Below are 27,217 nucleotides of genomic sequence, written 5' to 3'. Positions count from 1 at the left end.
CCAAGTTAAGTGCAATCAATATGAACAAAGTGCTTTTCCATCAGCAAGTAGAATGAGCTGGCCTCTGCAACAAGGGCTCCTTGGCTAATAGAAACTTCCCTCAACTGAGAGGATTAATCAAGGCTCCCGTGAATACCATGATTAGGACTTCTGCGCTCAGAACTAAGGCTGATGAATAGCTAACCAAATACAGGGTTCAGACAGGAACCGTGTTAAAGGAGTGAATGTGCACCATCTTATTAGCAACTGCTGGATGATTCCAATTCCTTCCTGTACTGTAGTTAACAAGTAGATGTTCAGATGAAAAGGACGAGTGTGAATTCATGGAGAACCTTAGTTACATCTGAGAAGTCAGAGAAATTTTCAGAAATGCTTCCAAATACAAAAGAGATGATGGAAACATAAAACCCAATGAATTCAACTGCTCTCCCTTTTTAATCAATTTTACACAATGATATTGTACATGAGTAATCACATTAGGAGACAGGATGGGTTTCCTGTACATATACAAGATGGTGCAAGCTCATTCACTGAGGCTTATAGGTTTTTATCAGTTTCAAGAGGAGAGGCAGTACAAAGCTTTTTCACACAGGTGAAACACAAGACGACGGAAGACAAGACAGAACATTAACTCAGCAGAGGTGAATTCTTAAGGCGTGTGGCTCCTGCCCACAGAGTCTGCCACGAACCAGGTGTAGAGGACTTTCTCTCCCGGGGATTTAACCTTTGATGAGAACAGGCCTGTGGGACATGCAGCTTTGTGGTGATGCCACAGCTCAACCACACCAACCTTGACACTGAAGCAAAGCGTATCTTCCTTTCTCCAAGTATTCTCAAGGGTAATAAAGCAATTCCTGGTCACCCTACTCCTTGGGTAACCCATATTCTAAAATATATGATTATTAATCTGGCAACATTCTCAAGTGTTTTGGCAAAGTACCTCAAACATCTCATCACTGTGCATCTACTCAACTAAAAATTCTTTGAGCTTCAAGATCTTTTCTGACTTCCCCCCTAAAGTTGGCAATTACATATAGAATAAACTTACTAGTTAAAAGAACTAAACAGAGGGCAGACTTTTCCTTACGAAATAAAGCAGGAATGGGAAGGGAGGAGAAAGTCTAGGACACACATCAACGGAGGAAGCTAAGTCCACTAACGACTCTATCACTTTGACACAACCCACTAACAATTCTGAGCAAGTGTGTTCCTACTTTCCTTTTTCACACCCAATCTCATCAGACACAGAAACTGTTAAATCTTCACGATGCTGATCTTCACTTGGCCACGGAATTCCCACGGCAGGCAATGGGGAACAGTGCCGACCGGCATGCACAGTCAGGTACAGCTTCTTGTGGCCAAAATTAGACCTTGTCACTGACTGGGACGGGTTTTAGTTCTCTCGCTTACGTACCTCAGGAACATGTAGGTTGAAAGTCTACATTAAACAAAGGCTTCCAGGACACAACAGGGAGAGAAAAACCCATGCATCTCATCCACATCTATTTTCCATCCTTCACAAAGCCCAACCCTCTTACAGTGATTTCATATCTGTATAAAATGGCTTTTATAAACAGGTTTTTAAAAAGAAAAAGGAGAAATCAGTTAACTGTGGCTGAGATTTGACCTAGAGAAAGAAAACAAAATGTTTACTCGATTTAAAAAATAACACTTTTACAAATAAAAGATAATCTTCAATCTGTAATTCTATTACTTAACCATCTCTGGAAGCAGAGTATTAATACAAAATAGGAACTGATTTTTTTCGTGAGATAATTCCACAGAATTTCAGTGAACATTTAACATTCATTTTCTTTGTAAATTCCATGTAATAATCAGTGGCTACTGAAGGTTTCCTACGTGTGATTTTGTATTTTTGCACACTCCTTCATATGACCTATGTCCTGGGAGGATCTGTGGTACGAAACAGCTGAAGGACAACTATTCCTTTCCTGAAAGAGTACAATCGGATTACTCCCTATCTCACGCCCACCGCTGCCACACACACAGGTGTTGTGTAGTCACTGAATTGTGTCTGACTCTACGTGACCCAATGGACTGTAGTCGGTCAGCCTCCTCTGTCCATGGGATTTCCCCGGCAAGAATACAGGGGCGGGTTGCCATGCCCTTCTCCTGACCCAGAGATCGAACCTGAGTTTCCTGTATTGGCACACAGAGGCTTTACTGCTGAGCCACCTGAGAAGCCCATGCAGACAGTTACCAATTCCTAAACTCAGAACTCAACACTACTAAACCCTGTTATGACGAAACTACCGGTGACAGTTAACGCTGAAATAGTCCTTACTCCTGACCGGCTTCCTGAAGAAAACAGCTTAACCTTAAACAGCTGGGCTGTGCGCTTCTCTGCTGGCATCTGAGTCAAGACACAAGCACCCAGTGATGCCAAGTCTCTGAGGTCCTCCTCTCACAACTGTCTCAAGCCCTGCAGAGCCCTACCTCCTGCCTCTAGGAGATACAAACTCACCACCTTCTCCACAGAAAAGAGCCCCATGCAGTGTCCACATCTTCATATTTATTTCCATAGTAACAACATGGAAGTGAGTTAGGAACCACCACGGGGGTGAAAAACTGCATTGACTTCTGAGTTAAATCCCCAAACAATAAATTTCAACTATTTCAAGACTTCTGTTGACTTAACATTTATTGAATCAAATGCTGAACTGCCCCCCTCTGCCTTAGAAATCATGTTAAGACAGTTTGTTTGTCTTGTAAAGTATCTACGGTGGGATCTGACTTCTAAGACCTAAATGAGCTTGACCGTTACAGTCCATGAAGCATGACTGTACATAGATTTCTTGATCTAACATTCAAGAGGACATTTTTCAGTACTACTTTAATTTTGATCTGCCCCTAAAAGGCAGAAACCTCATCTCACAATCCTCTGCAACTTATCTCAGTATTTTAGAGTAAAGGAATGAGAAGAGGTCAAGGCATAAAGAAAACCCAGCTTCTTTAGGCACAGTGGAGCACAGAGCTCCTGGAGAGACAGCCTCTGTCCTTATCTGCTCAAGGTTGTTGGTCACAGTTCCCTTAAACATGCCTGGAAATGCTGCCAGCAACAAGAGACTCAAAGGAGGGGACCAATTTTCATAAAAGAAGTTAACACGTTTAGGAAACACACAGAGTGAAACCAGTCAGCAACGGCCTATGTGTAAGACTTGTGCTCGAAGCTTTGGTGGGCCTCCTTGGCCTGTTTCTCAGACACCAAAACTCATTCCTGATTAATCAGCAACACACGATCAAACCAAAATACAGAAAAACATACTTTTGTTCAGAAGAGGGAAACAAAGGCACAGAAACCTGCCAAAACAGATTTTTTTCCCCCCCGTAAGAATAGTATGGTTGATTAAAATAGTTTATCACTAGTAAAACTTGTATCACTAAAGCAGACAATACAAATTAGTTTTTTAAAAAAATGACATTCACTGAATTCCTGGTCTGTGCATTCAATGTGAATCATCATTTCAAAAATATATTACAGTTAAAGGTTTGTAAGGAGTTCTGGCTGGGGTTTCTACACTATATTTAGCATTTCAGATGAGAAGTACCACAAGGGTGGGTTAGGTATCTACTGTCCCTTTGTATGCCACGTATGGTGATTAAACAGTCTATCTCCTACTGCAGGCTCAAAGACGTCCAGGGTGAGAAGGTCTAAGTGATATATTCAATAAGTTCTATACCCCTCATCAAAGGCAGCCCTGTGCATCAAATTCCATACCTAGAAAGTTCAATAAACTGTTACACTTTAATAAATACTTCTGCGTATTTGTTCACCTTCTGCTTTTAAGCTCAGCTTAAATGTTGTCAAGGAAACCATTTCACAAGAGGGTACATGACAACCTACCATCAGCAATATTCCTTGTTTATTAGAATCTGAAGATGTCCATATTACATCAAATATAAATATATATCATATTTACATTTCCTTCTTAGCTTTTCAATTTAGGTGAGTGTATTTATAGATAATGCCACTAATGTCACCACTATTTTAATCCTCAGTGCAACTGGTTATTTTCCTTCTGTTAGATGCTTCCAAGATTAGACAGCATCTTAAAAGAGGTGTACTGTTCTTTTTTTTTTTTTTTAATGAAAAGAAAGAATGAGTATCCATAAACAGAGATCTAGGAATTTTCTAGATTTGGGTTGTGTTTTTTTTTGTATTTCAAAATACCTGAAAAATGTGGTCCCTTTTTGCAGTACTATTCTCTATGTGGGGACAAGAAATTAATGAAATATGCAACTCAGAAAGGAAAAGAACCCAAAGAAAAGAGAACCTGCTTGTTAGCTCATTAATCTGTTTAGTAAAGATCTGTTTTAAAAGGTCTGAACACTGTACAATATTATACAAAAACAATCTTCAGCCTTCAAAGCAGCTGGTACGTTTTCTGAGAGATCTGTGTGCCCCGCCAACAGTCCGCTGCCTTGCTGGGCCTTTGTCTCGGTCACTTTCGGTCATCGATAGTCTTAATGAATTCCACGGCCGCCGTGAACTGCATCCACCAATAGGACTCCTCTCCAGACAGACAGCTGGCATAAAAGCTACTGATGTACTGAACAGTGGACAGCAAACAGGGTGGATTTGCCTAGAGAAGTGAAAAACAAAGTCAACTACTCAGCCGGAAAAATCATTTATGGTAACATCTTTCAAATGTTTTCCTGTGAAAAAGAGATACCAGTCCTTTTCAAAATAATCCCCCAAATCCTTTTTGGAACTAATTTGTAAACCCAAGTTACTGTGAGGAGCAACAGCGTATTGGAAAGAAGACTCAGGTTCTAATCCTAGCTCGACTATCTAGAGCTTTCTAGCCTAACAAAGCACTTGACCTCACGGGTCCTTAGAGGGGCTGCACTAATCCCAGTGGCTTTACTCAACATCCCAAGATTCCAGATAAGGAAGGAAATGCTGCAGACAAATTGAGTTATATCTGTTTAGTAAGTAAGGATAGAGCAGAGAAAGAAAAAAACTAAAAAAAAAGAGTAGGCCCTCTGCTGCAGGAGGCAGCACAGAAACTCCTGCTTTTCACCTCCAGGCTCAAGTGTGTTAAATCAGGAGGGCAAGCTAAGGCCTGCTCCTTAAAAGGGGCTTAGACTGGCTCTGCATAGGGACTAAACACATCACCTGCGGAAGGGAGCTGAGCAACGGGCAATAGGAGGAGTGAAGCAGGCTCATCGCACACTGATTCAGAGTCAGGGTTCTGACTCTGAGCTAAGAGTTCAGGCTGCAGAAATACCGCAACATTAAGAATTAGTAAGCTATATGTCAAATACACTTTAGACATCACCAGAGGGCTGAGCTGACTGGAACACATACTGGCTGGCTGTTGTGCACCCAAACTGCAGGGTCCCCACCTCCAAACCAAAATGTTCAAAATAAACCATGTGAATGGTGACACTTTAAAGTCAAAAAAGGACAAGAGGTGTCAGTGCTTTTAAAAACAATATGGTACAATTAATAAAATGTGAGGTCAAAGAGGAGAAAGATGACAGGAAAATGTAGTAGTTTATGTGATAACCACTATGAAGAATTCAACATGAAAGAAGATGGTAAAAACATGACCAGAGAACCTGCCCTCATTCATTCATTCAGTAATTACCTACTGAGCTCCAAGCAAGACCTTCAGGCACTGCTTTAAAAAGCTGAAAATGTTCATCTAGGAATCTAGCTCTTCCTTTCTTTGGAAAACCCTAACTTCAGAACAGAACATAACTTGACGTTAACTACTTTCTTCCTGGGTATCACAGAGCTGGAAACTTGTAAAAGAGTCAAAGTCTGTTAACACCTGGCGACCCTCTGCACAACCCCCCGAATCAGGATGGCAAAGAAACTCTTCTCACAGGTGGTAGCGAGGACCTACCTTGATCAACACAAACACCAGCACAGGGACGAAGTCATCTGCCCCTGGGACGGAGTCCTCGTTGGCCAGGCTCAGGAGGTTCATGATCGTGGAGCACATTCTCAGGATGCACTGCACTTTGTCCCGGGGCGTCTTGTAAGCACTTATTGTCCTGATTTCTGACTGTGCCGAGGGCCACGGTGCCTCCTTAAGATAAACCTAAGCGAGACCACACACAGACTGTCATGCACGTGGGAAGCAGTGACCAGAGCAACCTCTACGTCAGGAGGCGGATGGGTGAAGCCGCTGCCTTTTCCCTTTTTCAGAAAAACCAAATTGCAATTCCTCCCCATCCTCCCACTTCAGGATTGAAGCCTAACTTTTAAGCTTTTAAATTATTTGCTTTGAATTTTAAAATAAAACCACCCAGAGAAATGCCCTGGCCGTTGAGTAGTTAGGACTCTGAGCTCTCACTGCCAGGGCCCCAGGTTCCATCCCCGGTCACTGGGGAACTAAGATCCCCAAGCTGCATGATGCGGCCCCAAAGGAAAAACAAACAAACACACAAACCCACCCAGAAATATAGTAATAGAGGCATCTGATAACACAGAACCTAGAATTCATAAATTTAAAACAATTATCTTTCTTAAAAGAGCTAGAATGGGACTTATCTATGTATTGCAGCTGATTCCAAAAGCACCGACAAGCTACTTTTACAATAGCTTAAAAATTAGTATGTACCTGTGTTGCAGCAGCTCTAGAAATCAAGGACAATTAAAAATTTTATGCCAATTAATATCCAGATTCTAATGAAACAACCAGAAAACTCATATACCTAAAACTTTCCTGTTTCCTGATTTTGTAAGAGGTGTAAGACAGGTAAAAATGTACTATTAGGAACTAAAAGGTAATTCTGAGGTCACATTCAGATTCAGTTCCCTCTTCTGGACAGGAGTTTCCACACTCTCTTTGAAGTTCCACCAGATCCTTTCATATGGGACATTCCTGCAGAATGTTCTGGAAAGAACACTGGCTATTGAGTGGTTAGGACTCCAAGGCTCTATATGATAATAAAAGCATCAGTGGAGTGTGTGGTTGCCGCAGGAGGAGTGAGCTGTGAGCAGGAAGCCCTGCCTACAGGGGGTGATGTCAGGGCGGGGGCTACCCCAGGCTGGCCCTCCACTCACCTCTCACTACTAAGGTCCTTTCTCAGGCTAGGGAATTTTAATCCACGGAAAGACCTTTGAGAATTTTATTGGCTGAAGGACATCCAGTGCAAGTGGTTTCTTTATAACTTACTATATTCTGCTTCCCTGAAAAATTGGTAACATGTACATAGCACACCAAGACACTTTTAATTGAATAATACCATCCATACTGTATAAACTGTTATTACCTCTGGTATCTGCAGAGCTCTGTGATTTGCAGTCACTACTTTAGACAATCTCTGAATATGTTCATGAAGAACCCTGAAAATGCCCCAGAACACATATGTAAATACATAATTCAGAAAAGAAGGTATGCAGGTAGTCATAATCGGTTTCCTCAAAACACATTTAAACCATTTTAGACTCACTTCCAAATACAGATTACCATTACAGTTGAGACTCTCTCTTAGCTATAAGTATTCTGTCCTGGTCAAAAACTCTCACGTTTAGGATCTGCTTAGAAAGGCTCAGGGAGCCAAGGGGATGCAGGAGGAAGAGTGGGAACCCCTCCTTTCTGGACCAGGGAAGTGTCCACAGGAGAAGTGAGGGGACTCCTTAGCCCGGAAGCTACCTGGACAAGCTAACTGGTGAACAGGCTAAGAAGAAGTGGAGGGGTCAAAGGCCAGAAACTGGAGAGCACAGACGCTTTGATGGAGAAGGGATGCTGAGGACGCTCACCTCTCATTTCAGAGATGACAATGATTAGGCCTAAAAGGTGAAGGATTTCCCTAAGGCCACACAGTGGTGAGTAGCTGAGGCTACGCCCAGTCTCCTGCCTTTGAGTGTCCTTTCCAGAACACAGTGCTAACTCTCTATAAACCTGCAAAGATGACACGGAGGGGACAGAGGCATACTCGGCTTCAAAGGTCCTCTCTGCAGTAAGCAGTTTGAATGTTCCCATTCCTCATCCCACCCTGGAAGCCAAAAACTGGGGCTCTGGAGAAAAAACAGAACCCAGTTGGCAAATTGCATACAGAAACTTGGGGAGGGGTAAAAAGCCCGAGTCTAGGAACAAGTGAGGGAGGCAGGTGGGAACGATCCTAACCCACTCAAAGGAAAGTGAGCTCTCTCAAATATACGAGAGATCTTAAAATTTCCATGAAAAAAATGAATCTTACAGAAACCACCAGTGTCCCACCCTGAGGTCCTATTACATGGGCCCCTCAGGGCCGCTGGCACAGTGAGTCACTGTCACTGCTCGGGGCACACGGTGGCCACTGAGCAACACACTCGGGGACAGAAACCGGGTCATAAAATGCAGAAGAGGAAAAAATTAAAATGCTGAGTCTCACTACCCCCAAATAACCACTGTTACCCTTCTAGATTGTTTTTTTCAAGATCAGTATTTTTAGGATTGTTTTTAAAAATAGGCTTTACTGAGATTTAATTCATATGCCATACACTTTTTGATATTTTGATATTCAAATACATATCATTCCCAATAAATAAAAAGAACATATCAGAAGTCACACACTGTGCTTGATGCCCCAGTGGAGAGATGAATGAAGCGTTGTGTTCCTGGACTCAAGAAGGAACCATCCGGTGGAGGACAGAGGCGTTCATCAAACAATCACACAAACCAGTGATCCGGAACAGAGGGCGGTTCTGCCCCCAAGGGGCACTTGGCAGTGTCTGGAGACGGCGTGGTTCTCACAGCTGGTAGGGTACTACCAGCCAAGGCCAGCCATGACGCCACATGTCCCACAAGGCACAGGACAGCCTCCCACAGTAAAGAATCATCTGGCCCGAAATGTCAGCCATGCCAGCTTGAGAAACCATGACTCAAGTGTAAAACTGCAATGGTGGCAAGTGCTAAAGAAAGGTACCCAGGCCTGAGGCAGCCCTGCCCTGCCAGGGCATCTCACCCAGGCAGACAGGCTAGGAAAGGTTTCCCCCGAGGAAGTGAGGTCTGAGTCCTGATCTGAAGGGTAAGAGTAGGTAGAAGAAAGAAGGGAAGAATAGCTGCGGCAGAGTAAACAGCAGTGCCTTCCACAGCGGCCAGGCCAGTGTACACGACCCTCCAACCCAACTCCCAGCATCTCTGAGAACACAGCGCTTTCCTTCTTTCCGGTCTGGTAACTCTGAGAGATGCAAAAAGGAAACACGTATCTTTTCCTTTACTACTCAGATACCACGTCTCATGAATAGCTTGTCTAAACTATGGGGCTGGCTGGGATAGCCCTACTTAGTCCATCACAGGCAGGAGCACTCACTGGTCACGGAGTATGTCCCCGTCCTGATTTGGGTAGAAGGCAAGTTTGAAGATCCGGTTCATCACACTTCTCTCAATGGCCAGCTGAGCGTCCTGAAGCTGTTCCTCACTCGCGTTCTGCCATATGACGTCCTGGGCCATCGCGCCGTACAGGAACTGCAGAAAATCTTCCACTTGGGCGGTTTTATCATCAGCGGCTGTGAGTTTCTGAAAGTCTCCAATGCAAAATAATATGCTTTAAAATAGAGTATTTGAACGATTTTAAATAGGAAATTATTAGAAAGTAGTTAAAAATAGAAAACTATTAGAATCATAATCTACTACTGTGCCGCTACCATGCTCTCAAAGCCAGAAGTATCTGGGCATGGTTTCATTTGGGGAGAAAATACATCCAAATCATTAAAAACAGGGGAAAGGTAAGACACATGCAGAAGTTTAAGAACAAGAGGTTTGTTACAAAATGATATGCTTTGTTTAAAAAAAAATAAGAAAAATTGGGTGCATCCAAAACTTTGTTAATTTTGCCAACTTTTTAATAAACCATAGGTATTCAACCAGGATAAACACGACATTTATTGGTTGAACATCAAGGTTTAATTACTAAGAAATAACTGGGAATTTAAGGAACTGCTCTTAGACAGGTAGGTACTTAAAAAGTAGCAAAAGAAAACTTCCCAAATCTTCCCGCTAACATACGGCTTCACCGAGGGTCTCTGGTTACCTTGAATGAATTCCCTGATCTTCTTCTCTTTGCTCTCAAGCAGCAGCCTCACACAGACGGTGGTGAAGTATCGATTGGCCACCTCTTTGTCCCGCAGAACCCTCTGCAGTAGCCTTTCCAGGTGAGCCTGCGTGGTCTGCAGTCCTTGTCGACAGCGAGTGAGGTAAGCAATGTAGGGGGCCCGCTTCCTGAAAGGAAAGACGCTGCAGGACGCCAGACACACACAGCGCACACCTTCCTTGGAGATGAAGAGTCCTGACTTTTCTCCAAAGGAAAAGAACTACCCCAAAGACTCTGGTTTTACAGATGAGCCTATTGGGCTGCAGACAACCATCCTGAGAACTGACTATTTTGCCAGGTCAAGAAACAGAGTCAGGACTTCCCTAGCGGTCCAGTAGTTACAAGTCCGCCTGCCAAAGCAGGGAACATGGGCTCGATCCGCAGTGCGGGAAGGTGTCACATGCCGAGGGGCAACTAAACCTGCGTGCCACAGCTACTGAGCCTGAGCTCTAGAGCCTGTGTGCTGCAACTCCTGAAGCCGGCACACCCTAGAGCCTGTGCTCTGCAACAAGAGAAGCCGCAGTGAGGAGCCCACACACCACATTAGAGAAAGCCCTCATGCAGCAATGAAGACCCAGTGCAGCCAAAAATTATGCAAGGGTAGAACGTACACTACAGAGAACAGACCCAACATTTTATAACAACTTTAACTGAAGTATAATGTTCAAAAAGCGCATCACTACGTTGTACACCTGAAACTAACACTGTAAATCAACTGTATTTCAATTAAAAAAAAAAAGAAAGAAACAGAACCATTTACTGGTCTGAACACTCAGCTCCCTAACTCCCTAAACACTACCACATCTCTTCCCATCACTGGTCTGTTCTGCACTGGAGCACAGTCTCCATGCTGGTAGAACCTCGTACTTGACAGGAAGTTGACTGCTACAAAAGACTAAAATAACAACAAAATACAGGCTGATATATCACAAGATCACTAAATATACCACCAATTATCTGCTTATAGTCTAAACGCAACAATCACTAGAGCACCCATTCCCTAAGCCTCTTTACTTCCTAAGCTTCTCAACTTAAATGTCAGCAGTGATAGGCAACAGGCAAATGGTAACAATTCCTAGGACTCCTCCTGCTTCCCTGGTCCGTGGAAGTAGTCTTTTCTATCACCACTAAAAGAGGGAAATGACATCCTAGTTATCCTGGCCCCACCTCCACCAAAGATGCTTTTGGGCAAAGCTGAAGTCAACTGTACTCTGTTACTAAGATCTGAGTGAGTGAGTGAGTGAAAGGCGCTCAGTCGTGTCTGACTCTTTGTGACCCCATGGACTATACAGTCCATGGAATTCTCCAGGCCAGAATACTGGAGTGGGTAGCCTTTCCCTTCTCCAAGGGATCTTTCCAACCCAGGGATCAAATTGCACCGCAGGCAGATTCTTTACCAGCTGAGCCACAAGAAGCCCAAGAATACTGGAGTGGGTAGCCTATTCCTTCTCCAGCAGATCTTCCCCACCCAGGAATTGAACTGAGGTCTCCTGTGTTGCAGGCAGATTCTTTACCAACTGAGCTATCAGAGAAGCCCTAGTAAGAGCTGCTCGCTTACAACTACACTTCCAGACTAAATATCCACATATGTTGCTTGGAAATCTACATCCAGGAAAGCCCAGCACTTTGCAGTGAGCCTAGATTCATTTCTGAAATAAGGGCTGAGAAGAAAATACTTGCAGCTGAAAACAGTTATACAAGTGAAACAGGCTGGGGATGTTACCTGTAGTCCTCGGCGATGGATGCCAGCAGCTTCCTACAGGTCCGGTTATCAAAGCGGCACACACAACGCATTGTTTCCTGAAGCTGAGCCATTAAGTTCTTATCTTGTAAGTTAATTGCTTCAGCTATTTGCACTTTTAAGAAGCAGACAATTTCATTGTCTAAATAAAAAAACATCAGAATTCTGTTACTGTTGAGAAGTTCCACAAGCTTTATATAAGCTGAAGGTCATCCCTCAGCCTGTGGGAAGTCAGTTATGTCTGTATCAGTAAAACTAAGCAGAACCAATCAGAGAACATTTTCACAAACCACGAGTAATCCAAGTGCCCTTCACTTCAGTTCAATTCAGTTCAGTCGCTCAGTTGTGTCCGACTCTTTGCAACCCCATGAATTGCAGCACGCCAGGCCTCCCTGTCCATCATCAACTCCCGGAGTTCACTCAGACTCACGTCCATCGAGTCAGTGATGCCATTCAGCCATCTCATCCTCCGTCGTCCCCTTCTCCTCCTGCCCCCAATCCCTCCCAGCATCAGAGTCTTTTCCAGTGAGTCAACTCTTCACATGAGGTGGCCAAAGTACTGGAGTTTCAGCTTTAGTATCATTCCTTCCAAAGAAATCCCAGGGCTGATCTCCTTCAGAATGGACTGGTTGGATCTCCTTGCATTCCAAGGGACTCTCAAGAGTCTTCTCCAACACCACAGTTCAAAAGCATCGATTCTTCAGTGCTCAGCCTTCTTCACAGTCCAACTCTCACATCCATACATGACCACAGGAAAAACCATAGCCTTGACTAGATGAACCTTTGTTGGCAAAGTAATGTCTCTGCTTTTGAATATGCTATCTAGGTTGGTCATAACTTTCCTTCCAAGGAGTAAGCGTCTTTTAATTTCATGGCTGCAGTCACCATCTGCAGTGATTTTGGAGCCCCAAAAAATAAAGTCTGACACTGTTTCCCCATCTATTTCCCATGAAGTGATGGGACCGGATGCCATGATCTTCATTTTCTGAATGTTGAGTTTTAAGCCAACTTTTTCACTCTCCACTTTCACTTTCATCATGAGGCATTTTAGTTCCTCTTCACTTTCTGCCATAAGGGTGGTGTCATCTGCATAGCTGAGGTTATTGATATTTCTCCCAGCAATCTTGATTCCAGCTTGTGTTTCTTCCAGTCCAGCGTTTCTCATGATGTACTCTGCATAGAAGTTAAATAAGCAGGGTGACAATATACAGCCTTGATGTACTCCTTTTCTTATTTGGAACCAGTCTGTTGTTCCATGTCCAGTTCTAATTGTTGCTTCCTGACCTGCATATAGGTTTCTCAAGCGGCAGATCAGGTGGTCTGGTATTCCCATCTCTTTCAGAATTTTCCACAGTTTCTTGTGATCCACACAGTCAAAGGCTTTGGCATAGTCAATAAAGCAGAAATAGATGTTTTTCTGGAACTCTCTTGCTTTTTCCATGATCCAGCGGATGTTGTCAATTTGATCTCTGGTTCCTCTGCCTTTTCTAAAACCAGCTTGAACATCAGGAAGTTCACAGTTCACGTATTGCTGAAGCCTGGCTTGGAGAATTTTGAGCATGACTTTACTAGCGAGTGAGGTGAGTGCAATTGTGCGGTAGTTTGAGCATTCTTTGGCATTGCCTTTCTTTGGGATTGGAATGAAAACTGACCTTTTCCAGTCCTGTGGCCTCTGCTGAGTTTTCCAAATTTGCTGGCATATTGAGTGCAGCACTTTCACCGCATCATCTTTCAGGATTTGAAAGAGCTCAACTGGAATTCCATCACCAAGTGCCCTTAACTGATGCTAATATAAATGTGTTACATTGAACTGCATGGAACTGCTGTATAGTTTAAACACAGTTGAATACTGGCAGTTTCATATGGTTCCTATAAAGCATAGGGAAAAAACAAACTCTCATGTAGCAACCTACCTTCTGGGTCTGTATGGTCTGGTAAACCGTTTCTTGTTGAGTGGGTTAGCACTGGGAAAGCCACAGAATCCGCAGAGCAAAGAGCGAGCCTCAGTTTCTTTTTTGCATCTCTAAAAAACAGATGAAAATACAGTCATTTCTTTGTCCAGATATGGTCACATTCTATAAACTATCATCTTATTTACTATACAAATTATTGGGCTTCCCAGGTGGTGCTCGTGGTAAAGAACCTGCCTGCCAATGCAGGAGACATAAGAAACATTTGATTCCTGGGTCGGGAAGATTCCCTGGAGGAGGTCATGGCAACCCACTCTAGTATTCTTGCCTGTAGAATCCCACGGACAGAGGAGCCTGGTGGGCTATGGTCCAGAGGGTTGCAAAGAGTCAAATACAACTGAAGCAACTTAGCACACACGCACATACACAAATTAATAGGCTAGCTCAGGACTCAAATGTTTCAAATGGTCATAAATAAAAGATAATTTTAAACTTACTGACACCTTGCTTAAGGAGTGGGCTTTCTGGTTACCTGAGAAGCAAGGTTGTAAAGGTGGCTCTGAGCAAGGACCATTTGGTAAAGTCACTAGAATCAAACAAATCCTTTCTGACGTTCCAACATCCACTGAATTCTATGCTAAACGTGATGACAAGTCAGAAAGCCAGATTTTGCCCATGCTGGGAAGGAATCCACAGAAGTCATCAGGACCATCTCAGCACTCAAACTAAGGAAGCCTTCCACCACATTTCTCAAGAAATGTTGATCCTGCCAGAAGACAAGCTTGTGACAAGAAGACCTTTCTGTTGCCTTGTTGATCAAAACTTTGTATTGAACCAAAACCCGCTCAACTTCTGACCACTGAACCTCCTGCTACCACCTGGCAGAGCACCCTTCAGCAAGACATCACCCTCCTCAGCAACGCAGTCCTTCATGCTGGGAGGGTCTTGGAGGGCAGGGATCAGAGCTTCTTCAGAATGGCTGAGGCTGCCTCCCAATAAAAGGAGTCAAAACACCTCTGAGAGCAAGCCAGAGTTTGCTCCTATTGCAGGATTATCACTTGTCCACCTCACCTGACTGGTTCTGAGACCCACCTTAATGGTTTGCTTCCTCGAAAATGAGTAACTTACGAATCGGCTCAATCAACTGTAATATTTGCCTACTTTGTAAAGACTCCGAAATATAAAGCAGTGACATCATGGCTGGAAAATAAAAATTGTCTCCCACTACACCCCATGCCGTTTTACCATAGGAAAAAAGTATAAAGCTCCATAATATTTAATGATAAAATGATATGTACAGCACAGGGAATATAGTCATTATTTTATGATAACTGTAAATGGAGTACAATCTTTTAAAATTGTGAATCACTATGTTGTACCCCTGAAACTTAAACAATATTATAAATCAACGATACCTCAATAAAAGTAAATAAAATGATATGCTATTAAGAGTTTACTTAAATTAAGTGGGGGAGGAAGTAAACATGAAACAATACTGGCCACGTATGAGTAACAGATCTGGGGAACGGGTACATCACTGTACTTTCCCGTTTTGTACAAGCTAGAAAGTTTCCAAAATAAAAAGTTTAAAAAGCTAGAAAGACAGAAACGGAGAGATGGACAGATAATTAATGCTTTAAAACTGATAATCCAGGGGCTTCCCTGGAGGCTCAGTAGGAAAGAATCTGCCTGCTAATGCAGGAGACAGGAGTTCAATCCTCGATCCGGGAAGATCCCACATGCCTTGGAGCAACTAAGCCCGTGCACAACTGTTCAGGCTCCTAAAGTCATTTTCTCAAACTGTGTTAGAAATCGAGGGAATGAGGAAGATGATAAACTGGGAGGGCTCCAGTAGGCTTACTGGGGAAGTGGGTTACTCAACAATATGTGGTCCCTGTGAGCCCATGAGGTTTGCTTGGCTTTTTCATTCTCTGAATTAAAGCCTTTGTATATGACATCCACAAGGCGAGCAAAGTCTTCTCAGTGCACAGCGTTTCGTTCTTACCTCCCTGCTCTACATGTTTATTAAGGGACTCAAAGAAACACCTGACTTGAAGTGACTGCAATGGTGATGACAAATTCAAACCCAAAGATTCTAAGTCGTATACAAGAAATACCTGTAAGAGAAGGCTGAATCCTGAGGGTGAGCTGCTTGGCTCGCAGAATCTGGGAGATCGTCAGCGGAGATGTTCTGCAGGGTTTCGTCACGAGGAGAGTCGTGTGCGCTTTCACCGTCACCCATGACTTCTAAACAAATCCCACCCCCGGCAAAAAGGATAAGCAAGTTAATCTGGTAGGTATTCAGAGCAACTCAACGATAAATTAAGCTGTGCCCTCTGAAAAGAGTTCTTTGAGAGAGAAAGGGAAAAAAAAAAAAGAAACTTCAAACATATAAATAAACTGCCTGCAATGATAATATATCAAGAGAGCAATTGAGAATAATTTTACTTCTTATCCAATTATAATCCAAAACAATGAAAACCTTTATTAACTTAATAAAGATAATACTCTGTAACCACAATCACTGAACCACAGAACTAAAAGGGGGGTCTCAGAAATCATTTTATATAACACTCTCGTTTTTCAGACGTGGAATCCTGCCCAGTCAGGAAGCAGCTGGCTGTGACCCTCTCGGCCAGGCCACACTGAGACCCCTCATCCTCACTCCAAGGGACACCCCCCCAATCCTCCCCACCTGAGAATGAGCTGGGGACAAACTCACAAATGCAGCCAGCACAGACCTATGGTGCCCCCACAGTTATTTTTATGTTTCTAATTTATCCATTTAGATAATACATGCATGTATACAATCAAAAGAAATGACAAGTTCCTTAGTGTAATAAAGATACTGTGCCTATGTGGAAAAAAAAATCTCTATTCTTAGGAGATCATTTCAAATACTTCAGGAAAAAAATACATATAGAAAATGTGGCAAAACATTAACAACTGGTAAGTCTAGGCAGATGGAATATAACAGACCTTCACTGTACTATTCCAACTTTTTTGTTATTTTAAAACTTAAAAAGAGTAGGTGGTTTTCTCAGGCTCCTGTGAGTCCCCCTTGAGCCAACTCATGTTCAGTTTGTCAGAGACTCTTCCAGAGACGCTCTAATATTAATCTTGGGGATTATACCATGGTTTTTTGACAACTGTTTACGGGAGCTACTAAAGGGCTACTTGGAAGAATGGATACGTGTGTACGTACGGCTACGTGTGTACGTATGGATATGCGTGTGTACGTATGGCTACGTGTGTACGTATGGCTACGTGTGTGTGTATGGATACGCGTGGGTACGTATGGCTACGTGTGTACGTATGGCTACGTGTGTGTGTATGGCTACGTGTGTACGTATGGATACGTGTGTATGTGGCTGGGTTGCTCTGCTGTGCACCTGAAACTACACTGTCAATTGACTAACTCCAATATAAAAGAAAAAGTTAAAAAAGAAAGAGGCTACTTTCAGTTCAGACCACTTTCATGGCAGTGATATAAAAGTTCCTATTCCGTTCTTTATCAGGATGGTCACCTGCACTTTCGTAGTTTGCCAGAGCTCCCTCACTGGGGCTGGTGCGTTTGATGGCATTCCTGTATTTGTCCAGAATATCCTCAGCGACCTGAGCCTGTGCACTGAGTCTCGGGCTGGGATCATCTGCGGGAGGGAAAGGAGAGGAGAAGAATTAGTGCCCCTTGGTTTGCATCCACTCTGATGTTAGTACGACACCAGTAGCATAATCCCAAAGGCGGATTAGGAGGTAAGACTTTTTAGAGCACATATCTCAGTGTTACAAGAGGCACCATGCAGCTGCCTACTCATCCCAGGTCTAGGTCTGAGAGCCTTGCCAAGGCATGAAATCGGGACGAATAGCTCCACTTTCTCATCATCGTCAGATTTCTGCATGACACTGTCAAACAGTTCAGTGCAGACTGAATGGATGATGGGATCCTACAGTGTTTACACTCAAATCACTGTTATTAGCAATGCATGCTAACAGAACTTCCAACAAGGCGTTTTTATACTCAGGCTTCATTTATTCAGACATCTCTATGCTGAAGGAGGAAAAAAAACGTATTCAGACTTAAAACTTAACCCTTTTAAATACTTTTAAAATGCCTTCCTCCACTTTTCCTTCATGAATTTTTCTCTCTACACCGTATTTAAAACCTTCAGGTAATTCATATTCTATCTCACTGAATCTCACCATGACAGTTACAGGTGCTGGACTAGAGAGCACTTTTGTGCATGCAGTGGCGTCAGAGGCACTCCCAGAGAATCTAGACATTCTGGGAGAGTGCTTGAATTGTACCTGGCGTACACAGAGAAAAGGTTTACCACCATCACAGGTACTGACAGGCCCACTATCCTGTCAGCAAAATAAGCACATCAGTTATGTTTTCCTGGAGTCAGATGGCAATGTCACTAATTAACAGTTAACAAAGCAAAGAAGTGCTACAGATCTATGGGACAAAACATAGTTCCATGGTGAGATGTGAATTCCTGAGACAGATCTAGGCCAAGCAGGTAATATCCACACTCCGGTAGAATCCCATTTTTTTAAAAAGTCTTAAAACATATATTTTTAAAAAATCACTAGAATGTATATATTCCTATGTGTTAACTGCAGCTAGTGTGAATAGCAGCTGACATTTACTGAGCTTAGCACGTGCCAGGAACTGTGCTGAACAATAACCCTACAAGGGAGGTACCATTACCACCCCTATTTTCAAGAAAAGGAAATCTAAGTAGAAAGAGGTTAAGTGGCATGCTCACAGGCTCTTCTTCTCTTTCTACAAAAAACAATATTTAGTGTTTGTGTCTCTGTAAAATTGTGGTAAAACTGTAGGGAGAAACAACTGCCAAAATAATTTAATTTCTGCTATAATAATTTCAATGCATGGTAAGAAAGTCCTAAAAAAACATGATCTTCAAAATGAAAACTTACAAAACCTTTATTGTTACAAAATCTTCTTTCTGCTATTGGTTTTGAGTGCTGTTGAAAGCTCTGAAAAAAGGCTAAACATAGTGAAAGCAATAATGTTGCTTATAACCTTTATTTCTATAATGCCATTAAAAAAAATTTATCTGAGGACAATAAACAACAAGAACAAATAACTAAAACATACAAAAAATGCTATATGTACAAGGGGATGAGTGTTCCAACTTATCTTAAGTAGTTTTTCATAGTAAAAAAAAAAAAATTGCATATGATTAAATATCCAAAAGCAAGAAAATGGTTTACATTGCCATAAAATCATGATAGATGATCCAAGAGCCAATAATGATTAAAAAACCACCTATGTCTAGGAGAAACTGGGAGAGGGTTTATGAAATAATGTGTGCTAAAAGGATACAACTCTGATTTAATCATGAAAAGCCATGTCTAGGTATGGAAAGATTCAGAGAGAATATGAAAAAAAGAAAAGGTGGCGAGATGATGGACAGACTGTTAAGAAATTCATAACATTTCAAAAAATTGATTTAATGATACTTTTCCGTGAGTCATTAATTAAGAGTGTGTAGAAATTTCTGCACCAGTCGGGCAGCTAAACTGCTTGAATCAAACACAAACAAAATGGAATATTTTATGGGAAAAACTTAGTCAACTTAGCTTCTCCTTTAGGCACCAAGAACTAATAAAAATGTATTGCCTAAAGACACGAATAAAAAATAATTTAAAACTTCTCCAAAGTTACTAATTCAAACATTTTGAAAACCTGAGATTTCTTCATTGAGTATTCCACTCTGTAAATGGTGGTGATGTTCTAAAACGAGGAGCATGGTAAGAAAACACGGAAATCTTGCCCAAACTATGCCTTTCCAATTCTTCTCAATCAGACTAAGTGCCAAGATTCATGTGTGATTTGACTTAACACCCACAACCTTTAGCACAGTGCCTGGCATGAGTCAGATGTTCAACAAGTGTTTGCTGGTTGAATGAGGCCTGACTGCTCTCAGCAGGAAACCTGGCCTGAAAGCACAGCTACTGCTGATAAAAGCCCTTTATTCCAGGAAAGTCATTTCATTAAATAAACAGGAAGGGACGCCGGGACATAGAACCGTCTACATGTATTTCAGAGCTAGACATGATGGGGCTATGCGGTGAAATGGGATTCTACCTGTACTATGCTGAGCTCTTTGAGGAGGATGTTCTTTTGAAACTTATCCCATTTTTAAATAAAAACCTTCTTTTTACCTGAGTAGGATAACATAATTTAAAAATCAACACAAGAAAAAGAGAGACGAGGAATTAATTTCCCTCCAGACGCTCTGCAGTCACTGGAGACAGTACACAGCTATCAAACTCATGGTTGGCTTGTCAATACTACCTCTCATACTTTTTCCTTTCAGGGTGTTCATTCATAATATGCCAAAAAGAAGCTGCAAAAATACAAATGCTGCATGAGGTAAGAACCCAACCCCTAGTTATATATTCCTTGGGTCAGATAACAATGTTAAAATGATTCAAGCTGTAAAAAAACTGGTCAAGTTTACAAATCTACTGATGTTGTTTGAACACTTCTCGGGGAAAAAAGGAAATGATTAGGTAAAACAGAATTTCAGTGATCCTAAATAATCAAGAACTATAGATGGAAATAAACTGAGACTTCTACAATCAACGTTAAAGGAAACTACCGTCAATGATCCAAAGATACGGCATGCACAGCGCTGAAACCGTCACCACACTTTCCTCAAAGGCATGGGAGGTCGTCATCCCACTAAGATGTCGGGTGCTAGGGCAGGCCCAGAGGCTCAGGGTCAGGGGCCTCATCATAAATGCAAGTTATGACAATGAGGATGATGATGGTGGTGGCGGTCTGCAGGAAGAGCACACTGTGGCCGCCAACTGGAAACCACAGAGCTATGAGAACATACTCCCCACTGTACACACACAGACACACTCGTCTAAAAAGGCAACGCTTATGGCACCCAAGAGAAAGTGTTATGAAATATGTGCTCTGGGAATGAAGGAGCCAGGAAGTCCATGAGTCTACAAACCTGTGAGTGTTGAGAATCTGTCAGGCCCCAGATCATCTTTGTCTTTTTCTTGTTTTTCTTTCTTTCTAAATGGTATAGGAGCTGGAAATTAAATAAAGTCAGTAGTGTGACATATAACATACTGCACTACTCGGCAGACAGCAGTCATTCTGGAGTTAACTGGTGTGCCAACATTTCTAAGTGGAAGGAAGGTGAAAAGTTTAAAAGCTAAGAAATCCCGAGTGTCCACTGATTATCATTCTTAACATAGCATTGAAGGTTCTTAAAGAAGTTTTCAGAATCTGCTTTGAGGTCATCTGCCACAGGAAGAAGGATTTAACAGGAATCTACTGGCACTGAATCAAAACCACTGCCTCTTAACCTCTGCTCAAAAAAACACAACACGTTCAAAGCTCTGAGCCTCATTCTCTCCTCCTCTAGTGGGCCTGAGTCTGGCGTGAGAGCAGTGCTCCTCAGCTCCTGAGCACCACAGTGCCGAGAAGCGGCCTTCGGAAGCAGCCCCTCCCTTTAGTCCTGGATAATCTCTCCTTCCTAGAAGAGATGCTTTTGCCAACTCAGATTTCAATACCTATTGGAATGATGCCAGGCTATTCACACAAAAAAAGCGAACAATGTACACAACTGCCTTCCAGAATAAACACTAATATTCAGGGTATTATCATTCTCAATGATTATAAACATAAGAAGCTTAAGTTTATTCCAAGAATGTAAAGAATGAATTTTCAACGTTTATTAATAGCATCCCTTTTTCCTGCAGTAATTATTAGCAATACATATGTCAAAAGTCCTACATGTTTAACTTCAATGGAATATAATATTTAAACAACTGTGGCCTGCCTGACTTTCATTTATGAAACCATTGCCACTTCCTGCAAAGAACAGGAACTATCACTTCTAAAGCTGTACCTTAGCATTCACCTGAGTGAAAGCATTTTCTATAACCTCAAAACAGCATGAAACTCAGGCCCCACAAGAACCTCCCAGAGGAGTTGAAATTTTAGCTCTCCGAAAGAGATTTGGGGGCTTTGCTTCTTGTTGCTATTATTGCATTCTGATATCTTATAAAATTACCTTTGGGCATGGCAGAAACAAAACGTTTTCTCCACCAAGGTCTGTTCCTGTCTGATTTCTCATCATCGCTATCTTTGCGTTCTTCAGTCTGTAGAAAAAGTTTGATGTTTTATTTGTAGTTGGACAGCAGGATAAATTACTATGAAAAGGATTTTAGTTAGTCTGTAAAATACAAAAACCACTCATTTGTCTTCAAAGCAAAACTGTTCTTATTGTGGTACAGGCAGCTTCTGGAACATAGACGTATACCTTTCAAGCACTAGACTGATTGATTACTTGAGGGCAGGCATTATCTCACTACTGTCAGTAAGCCAAAAGGGTAATAGAGTCCAGCATAGAGTAGGCACTCAATAAATACTCATAAGGGATGACTAAATGCAATGCAGATAAAATCTAGAGATTTGGAGAGAGGTAGCAGTAGTATTAATAATAAAACTAAGTATGTACTGTGTGCCAAACACTGAATGAAAAACATGTATTACCTCATTTAAACTTCACAGTAGCCTTGTGGGTGCTAAGTGGCTTCAGTCGTGTCTGACTCTTTGCAACCCCACGGACTATAGCCTGCAAGGCTCCTCTGTCCATGGGATTCTCCAGGCAAGAATTCTGGAATGGGTTGCCATACCCTCCTCCAGGGTATCTTCCTGACCCAGGGATCAAACCTGGGTCTCCTGCATTGCAGGCACATTCTTTACTGTCTGAGCTACGAGGGCAGCAAAAGGGCTTAACAATAATATTTATAGTCTCAGGAAATAAATATTATTACTAAGCCCTCTTTATAGATGAGAAATATGAGGCTAAAAAAGGTTATCTCCCCATGTTCCCCAAAGTTATTCAGACTGGATGTGGCACAGCTGCTCAAAGCTAGATGTGACCAATTGCAAAGTTGCTGCTTTGACCATCAATTATGAGTTATCATTAAGACTACATGTCAAAAGGCAGAGACTATAATTCCTTTACTAATCTATGATATGACCTTAGACAAATCATTTTATTTTTGTTTTCTCATCTACAAAATTGGAACTAAAAATACCTTCTCTGAGGGCATCCATGTGAATGGGATATCAGAACCTAAGAAGGGAAATGAGGGCACCCAGGGAGGGTTCAGTGGTGGGGTGGGATATTCATTACATGAGGGATATTCATTACATGAGGGAGACTCATCAATTAAGTACCTACATGAAGAATCATGAAAGCAGGCTTCTCACTGCTGGAGAAGGGAATTGCAAACACAGAATGAGAGACATGAATTCTGCTGTTCTTGAACTGGAAATGTTTCTCTACATAGAAAGATAGAGAAATATGCACTGGAGCATCGGGTTGGCACCTAAGTCTCACAAGGCTGGGGGAGGGAGGCTCTTTGTGTCTCATTCCAACTTTTTTTAGTAACCCTGTGAGTGCTGAAAAATTAAAAATAATAACTTATTGGAAAAAGAAAAAAAGCAGTTCCTCTATCCATCTCTGAAGGAAACCGTGAGGTTTAAATGAGATACAAAATCACTTGTAGAAAAGTTAAAAGTATCATAAAAATGCAAGATACTACAAAACCAAAGTAGAGGGATTTTTTTAATGGGTTAAGGTGCTGGACATACCAGACTGACAAACCACCTTTAGACATGACTACTGTCCCTCCTTCACCCTAGATTTATATATTCCGCATTAATTTCAGGTATCAAGAGAACTAGGCAGATGGAACACTAACTGTAGCTGACCATAACGAGCAAGCTCTTCTGCATGGCCTGTGTCCCGTACCTCTCCTCTTGAGGAGTCCTTACTCGGGGATGAAGATGAAGAGTGAGGCGCAGCCACCAAAGAAGTAGCACCAATGGCTGCGGCTGGAGGGAGTTCTCGCTCTTCATTCCCTGGGCGTCGGTTCCAGCTGGGGTCGCTCATCGGGCGCCGGACAGAAGACACGACGTCGGAGCTCCTGCTGCGAACTAATCTCTCGGGGTACGAGTGCCTTTGCTTAAACGCCTCCATCTCAGCTGGAGTCAGGATATGGGAACCGAAGGTAGGCAACCTGGCCTCGTTTCCTCCCACAGCTCCTTCCAGGATCGGGGGGTCTGGGGGTGGGTGCGACGGCCGGGCATAGTGAACTTTCGGCCTTACCACAGCAGAAGCTCCCCCTGCAACACAGGAAAAACGTTCTCAGCTGAGACACAACTGGTCCCAAAAGGCATGAACAAAGGGGTTGTAGTTCTGCTCTTCTGGCCGTGATAGAACAGGAGCCAGAAAGTTCACCCGACTACTTTACCTTCGTGCGAAGACAATGGATCAAACATGGCAAGCAGAGACTCTGACTGAGACGGAGGAGAGGTCAGCTGGTGGGCACCTGAAAGACACGGGCAGACGGTGTGACCAACTCAGGAGTCATGACTCAGAGGCGGTCTCCACGCAGCGAAAAAGGCTCTCTTCCACAGGTTTCCTTTTTGACCAATCAGAACTTGAGGGGCATACCAGAAAAAACAGTCTAATAAATAGTATATTCTGATTACGTCAAATTCACTTTAGGTTTTTATCTACATACATGGATTTTAATTATGTTTAAGTGGTCTAGTATCCATATGCCTATTACTTTTAATGGCCAAATTATATTGTGGTTATTGCAAAGAGCAGAGTCAGAAGATGAAAATCATCAAAACTTTCAGAATGTTTTAAGTTTCCTGAGTCCACTTTGCCTTCACCTATAAAAACAAAGACAATACTACCTACAGAAGGAGCATAAATTAAAAGTTCTAAAACTTGAAATTCACTATTGTTCTCAGCAACAGAGAACTCATAACAAAAGTGAGTCAAGCTACATTATGCCACAAAACAAACTTGAACCTCTAAAATACGTTATTTTAAAGCTACAGAGTAAAAGATGATTCCTCTGAGCATGAGTGCTCAGTCACTCAGTCATGTCCGACTCTTTGCGACTCCATGGACTGTAGCCCACCAGGCTCCTCTGTCCATGGAATTTTCCAGGCAAGAATACTGGGACAGGTTGCCATTTCCTAGTCTAGAGGATCTCCCCAACCCAGGGATTGAACCCATGTCTCTTGCATATCCTGCATTGGCAGGCAGATTCTTGACACCTGTGCCACCTAGGAAGCCCCCTCTAAGCATATGTCTAAACAATCAAAATGAGAGACTATTAAAACACATAAGTATGCAGAGACTAAAACTCACAAATATATGAAAGAAACTGTTGCTCTAAACTTTCTAGTCTGAGTTCTTTTTTGATAATGAATGATAGTATGATTTTTCCATTTGATTTTCCTTTTGTTCTGTCTTATAATTACTTTCCTTTCTAAAAACTACAGAAATAGTTTATCATTAGCAAAGATAGCTTAGAATTATCAGTTTTCAAGATTTTGGTCTTAGGTCATGTAAAACATGCTTAATTTCTTTAAATTATTTTTTTATATTTTGGCTGCACCACACAGCACGTGGTATCTTAGTTCTCCACCCAGGTTCCAACCCACATACCTGACAGTGGAAGTGTGGTGTCTCAACCACTGGGCTGCCAGGAAAGTCCCTTACAATTTCTTAACCCTAAAACCTTACTTATATGTAAGGTTATATATAATATATAACTAATATAAGATATATTATAAGATATATAATAAGATATATCTTATATATCTCATATAAGGTTGGTTATATCTAATATAGTTAACCATACTAGCAATTAAAACTGAAAATAATATATAAATAAAACACATTTAAACTTTTGATAAATTTTATATTAAAATGTTACATATATTAATTCAATTGAATACACTCATTAAATGGTAACACAAATAACCTTTTTAGGTGAGGAGTAACTATATTTTCCAAAATAAAAAGCCAGAAGAGTGACACGTTTACGTTTTTGCAAATTCCTTCATAGAACACAGCTAAATTCTCATATCTGCTTCTGCTTTCCATCTGTTGCACTGTGCTGTTGTGGTTGACGTATATAAGGAAAAGCTGATCACACACCGATATGCAAGTAGAAAGGAGATAATATTTTAACAGCCTTTTCAGGAAACTGTGGATATTATTCTTCAAATACTATACCAAACCTTGGCAGTAGTAACTATTTTTTAAAGGTTAGCTACAATTTGGAAGCTGAAACCAGACCAACAAACTTTTTTGTACTGTTACATTAAAATTCAAGTGGTCTGTCTTGCACTTTGAAGGAATCTTTTACCCAAGCATGATTTTGTTACATCATGTGTTGGTCATCTGGAAAATATTGGTTCAACTAGATAAATGCAGATCTTCCAAATGTTGACACCATTCATCATATAATATCCAGAAAAAATGACACTCTCAGTATCACCACCAATCTCACCAGAAAAGTTTTTAAATAGCAGTAATCTGTCATGCTCATGGAGGTAGACACAAAGCTTTCAAAAATTCTGATTTCTATCTGAAAGCCTGAATTTTATCACTGGCAACAAACTCTACCCTGTAAGTTGTTTTCCTTGAAATAACAGGCTCATTTTGTTAATTTTCAAGAAATGTCTGCCAAATACCCAAGTACCAATAACTACAGCTTATCATTCTTTCAAGTAAAAATGATGTTTCATGAAAAAACAAACAATGAAAAAAGAAAAAAAAAACAGCTACTTCAGCTCATAACTCAATCATATAAGCTTTTCCTTAGACATGCCATCATATTTCAGAATGCAGAAAAAATCCATTAGGGATATTTCCTGTGTCTTCAGAATATTAGACAGATGTGTACTCAAGGGTTGAGATATAAAATTAAATAATTTTTACTGCTTTATCAAACACATTCATAAGTAAAACTTTTATTTTTTTTTAACTCTGAGAAAAGAATACAGTGACTGGTAGCCTGGTCCTGCTGTCCTGCTTTGTCCTAAAGGCCTCGGCAAATTTACCCATCTTTGCTTGTGTACTATCAGTGCAACGTCAGTATGGTACAAAGGACAATAACCTTTTATTATACGAAACCAGTTTTGACCTCATACCTCCCCAACCCCTTGAGAGGTCATAAGGGCCCTCAGTGGACCATGGACACGACACTCTGAAAACTGCTGGTTTAGAACAGTGGTTCTCAACTGGGGCTTACTGTACCACCGAAGTGATCATTTGGCAATGATTTTTGGTTGTTCCCCGATAGCTCAGTTGGTAAAGAAGCTGCCTGCAATGCAGGCAATCCCAGTTCAATTCCTGGGTTAGGAAGATCTGCTGGAGAAAGGATAGGCTACCTACCCACTCCAGTATTCTTGGGTTTCCCTTGTGGATCAGCTGGTAAAGAATCCGCTTGAAATGTGGGAGACCTGGGTTCAATCCCTGGGTTGGGAAGATGCCCTGGAGAAGGGAAAGGCTACCAACTCCAGTATTCTAGCCTGGAGAATTCCATGACTGTATAGTCCATAGGGTCACAAAGAGTCAGACACGACTGAGCAACTTTCACTTTTGGTTGTCATGACTGCACAAGAAGGGGA

The 27,217-nt window shown here is 41.8% G+C and overlaps 1 protein-coding gene across 4 annotated transcripts in view; it reads right to left on the bottom strand.

Moving 5' to 3' along the window:
- Nucleotides 1-416: 416 nt before the first annotated feature.
- GAPVD1 (GTPase activating protein and VPS9 domains 1) overlaps nt 417-27,217 on the bottom strand; it is a 75,115-nt gene continuing 48,314 nt past the window's right edge. For 2 of the 4 annotated variants that reach the window (XM_019970838.2, XM_019970841.2), the window contains exons 14-26: nt 24,028-24,105; nt 23,526-23,899; nt 21,774-21,861; nt 20,703-20,783; nt 17,235-17,357; nt 15,825-15,954; nt 13,711-13,820; nt 11,780-11,939; nt 9,997-10,184; nt 9,277-9,490; nt 7,252-7,324; nt 5,877-6,074; nt 417-4,604 (exon numbers count right to left, since the gene is read on the bottom strand). In XM_019970838.2, coding sequence (XP_019826397.1) covers nt 4,464-4,604; nt 5,877-6,074; nt 7,252-7,324; nt 9,277-9,490; nt 9,997-10,184; nt 11,780-11,939; nt 13,711-13,820; nt 15,825-15,954; nt 17,235-17,357; nt 20,703-20,783; nt 21,774-21,861; nt 23,526-23,899; nt 24,028-24,105 — 1,958 coding nt within the window. In that variant the 3' untranslated portion in view covers nt 417-4,463. The remainder of the gene's footprint in view (nt 4,605-5,876; nt 6,075-7,251; nt 7,325-9,276; nt 9,491-9,996; nt 10,185-11,779; nt 11,940-13,710; nt 13,821-15,824; nt 15,955-17,234; nt 17,358-20,702; nt 20,784-21,773; nt 21,862-23,525; nt 23,900-24,027; nt 24,106-27,217) is intronic. The other 2 variants (XM_019970843.2, XM_019970844.2) reach the window with 1 other exon arrangement.

The sequence above is a fragment of the Bos indicus genome, chromosome 11, assembly GCF_029378745.1.
Source record: "Bos indicus isolate NIAB-ARS_2022 breed Sahiwal x Tharparkar chromosome 11, NIAB-ARS_B.indTharparkar_mat_pri_1.0, whole genome shotgun sequence".
NCBI lineage: Eukaryota > Metazoa > Chordata > Mammalia > Artiodactyla > Bovidae > Bos > Bos indicus.
The sequence above is the reverse complement of the archived record's forward strand: the minus strand, read 5'-3'. Positions and strand labels throughout refer to the sequence as shown.